This window comes from Oncorhynchus masou, unplaced genomic scaffold (genome assembly GCF_036934945.1).
Source record: "Oncorhynchus masou masou isolate Uvic2021 unplaced genomic scaffold, UVic_Omas_1.1 unplaced_scaffold_587, whole genome shotgun sequence".
NCBI classification, from domain to species: Eukaryota; Metazoa; Chordata; class Actinopteri; order Salmoniformes; family Salmonidae; genus Oncorhynchus; species Oncorhynchus masou.
In genome coordinates this window covers 284579-287078 of record NW_027012291.1, presented here as the reverse complement: position 1 = coordinate 287078, position 2500 = coordinate 284579, and the positions used below count along the sequence as shown (strand labels likewise).

Below are 2500 nucleotides of genomic sequence, written 5' to 3'. Positions count from 1 at the left end.
CATCATCTCTTCCTCCTCCTTCTTCCTCCTCTTCTCCCTCTTCCATTCAGGTACTTCAGTTCCACTTCAGTGCACAGAGGCATACACAGGATAAATGGAGCACATTGACAATGCCCTCCTATTAATGTCAATAACATTACAACTCCCTGGACATACAGTAGCCTCCACAGTGTATTGTCTGTCTTGGGTTGCAGTATATTGGGGATGAGTGTAGTTTTCTATTGGTCATATTAGAAGTGTATTGTCTGTCTTGGGTCGCAGTATATTGGGGATGAGTGTAGTTTTCTATTGGTCATATTAGAAGTGTATTGTCTGTCTTGGGTCGCAGTATATTGGGGATGAGTGTAGTTTTCTATTGGTCATATTAGAAGTGTATTGTCTGTCTTGGGTTGCAGTATCTTGGGGATGAGTGTAGTTTTCTATTGGTCATATTAGAAGTGTATTGTCTGTCTTGGGTTGCAGTATCTTGGGGATGAGTGTAGTTTTCTATTGGTCATATTAGAAGTGTATTGTCTGTCTTGGGTTGCAGTATCTTGGGGATGAGTGTAGTTTTCTATTGGTCATATTAGAAGTGTATTGTCTGTCTTGGGTTGCAGTATCTTGGGGATGAGTGTAGTTTTCTATTGGTCATATTAGAAGTGTATTGTCTGTCTTGGGTTGCAGTATCTTGGGGATGAGTGTAGTTTTCTATTGGTCATATTAGAAGTGTATTGTCTGTCTTGGGTTGCAGTATCTTGGGGATGAGTGTAGTTTTCTATTGGTCATATTAGAAGTGTATTGTCTGTCTTGGGTTGCAGTATCTTGGGGATGAGTGTAGTTTTCTATTGGTCATATTAGAAGTGTATTGTCTGTCTTGGGTTGCAGTATCTTGGGGATGAGTGTAGTTTTCTATTGGTCATATTAGAAGTGTATTGTCTGTCTTGGGTTGCAGTATCTTGGGGATGAGTGTAGTTTTCTATTGGTCATATTAGAAGTGTATTGTCTGTCTTGGGTTGCAGTATCTTGGGGATGAGTGTAGTTTTCTATTGGTCATATTAGAAGTGTATTGTCTGTCTTGGGTTGCAGTATCTTGGGGATGAGTGTAGTTTTCTATTGGTCATATTAGAAGTGTATTGTCTGTCTTGGGTTGCAGTATCTTGGGGATGAGTGTAGTTTTCTATTGGTCATATTAGAAGTGTATTGTCTGTCTTGGGTTGCAGTATCTTGGGGATGCATATCTTTGGCTGCAAGTTCAGCCTGAAGACAGAGGCAGGAGACACTGTTCCAGACAGGAAGAACTTTGACTCTCTACTCTGGGCCATCGTCACTGTGTTTCAGGTAAAGGGGTGGTAGTGTGTGTGTGCATTGTGCATGACCTTCACCTCTCCTCAGCTGCTCTCTCCTTCTCTCATCCCACTCTCCTTCTCTCATCCATCTCTCATCCCTATCTCCTCTCATCCATCTCTCATCCCTATCTCCTCTCTCCTTTTCTCACCTCTCCCTCTCCTTCTCTCATCCCTCTCTCCTTCTCTAGTCCATCTCTCATCCCTATCTCCTCTCTCCTCTCATCCCCCTCTCCTTCTATCATCCCTCTCTCCTTCTCTCATCCCTCCCTCATTCTCTCCTCCATCTCTCATCGCTCTCTCCTTCTCTCATCCATTGCTCATCCCTCGCTCCTACTCTTATCCCTCTCTCCTCCTCTCATCCCCCTCTCTTCTCTTCCCTCACTCCTTCTCTCATCCATCCTTCTCTCATCCCCCTCTACTTTTCTCATCCCTCTCTCCTTCTCTCACCCCCATCTCTTTCTCTCCTTCTTTCTCTGTGTAGATCCTCACCCAGGAAGACTGGAACACGGTGCTGTATAATGGAATGGCTGCCACCTCTCCTCTAGCTGCTCTGTACTTCGTAGCTCTTATGACGTTTGGGAACTACGTCCTCTTCAACCTGCTGGTGGCCATCTTGGTAGAGGGATTTCAGGCAGAGGTAAGAGTTTGAGCTTTTTATTGGGGGAGGGGGGGGGGACTAACATACTTCAAACCAATGACATGGCATAGATCTTTTGATGTAGCATTCATGCTCTTCCTCCTCTCTCCCTCCCACTCTTCATCCATTCCTCACCCTTTCTCTCTTGCTCTTGCTCTCCCTCCCTCTCTTTCTCTCTTTCTTCCCCTCCCTCCCTCCCTCCCTCCCTCCCTCCCTCCCTCCCTCCCTCCCTCCCTCCCTCCCTCCCTCCCTCCCTCCCTCCCTCCCTCCCTCCCTCCCCCTTCATCCCTCCCTCCCTCCCTCCCTCCATCCCTCCCTCTCTCCTCTTCTCCCTCCCTCCCTCCCTCCCCTCCCTCCCTCCCTCCCTCCCTCCCTCCCTCCCTCCCTCCCTCCCTCCCTCCCTCCCTCCCTCCCTCCCTCCCTCCCTCCCTCCCTCCCTCCCTCTCTCCCTCCCCCCCCCCCCTCTCTTCCCTCCCTCCCTCCCTCTCTCCCTCTCTCCCTCCCTCCCTCCCTCCCTCCCTCCCTCTCTCCTCTCTCT

General features: G+C 48.4%; 1 protein-coding gene across 1 annotated transcript in view; it reads left to right on the top strand.

The window, feature by feature from the left end:
* LOC135536274 (voltage-dependent T-type calcium channel subunit alpha-1I-like) overlaps nucleotides 1-2500 on the top strand; it is a 193216-nt gene that overhangs the window by 141277 nt on the left and 49439 nt on the right. Inside the window, 2 exon segments of the mRNA XM_064962634.1 lie at nucleotides 1200-1317; nucleotides 1807-1962. Coding sequence (XP_064818706.1) covers nucleotides 1200-1317; nucleotides 1807-1962 — 274 coding nt within the window.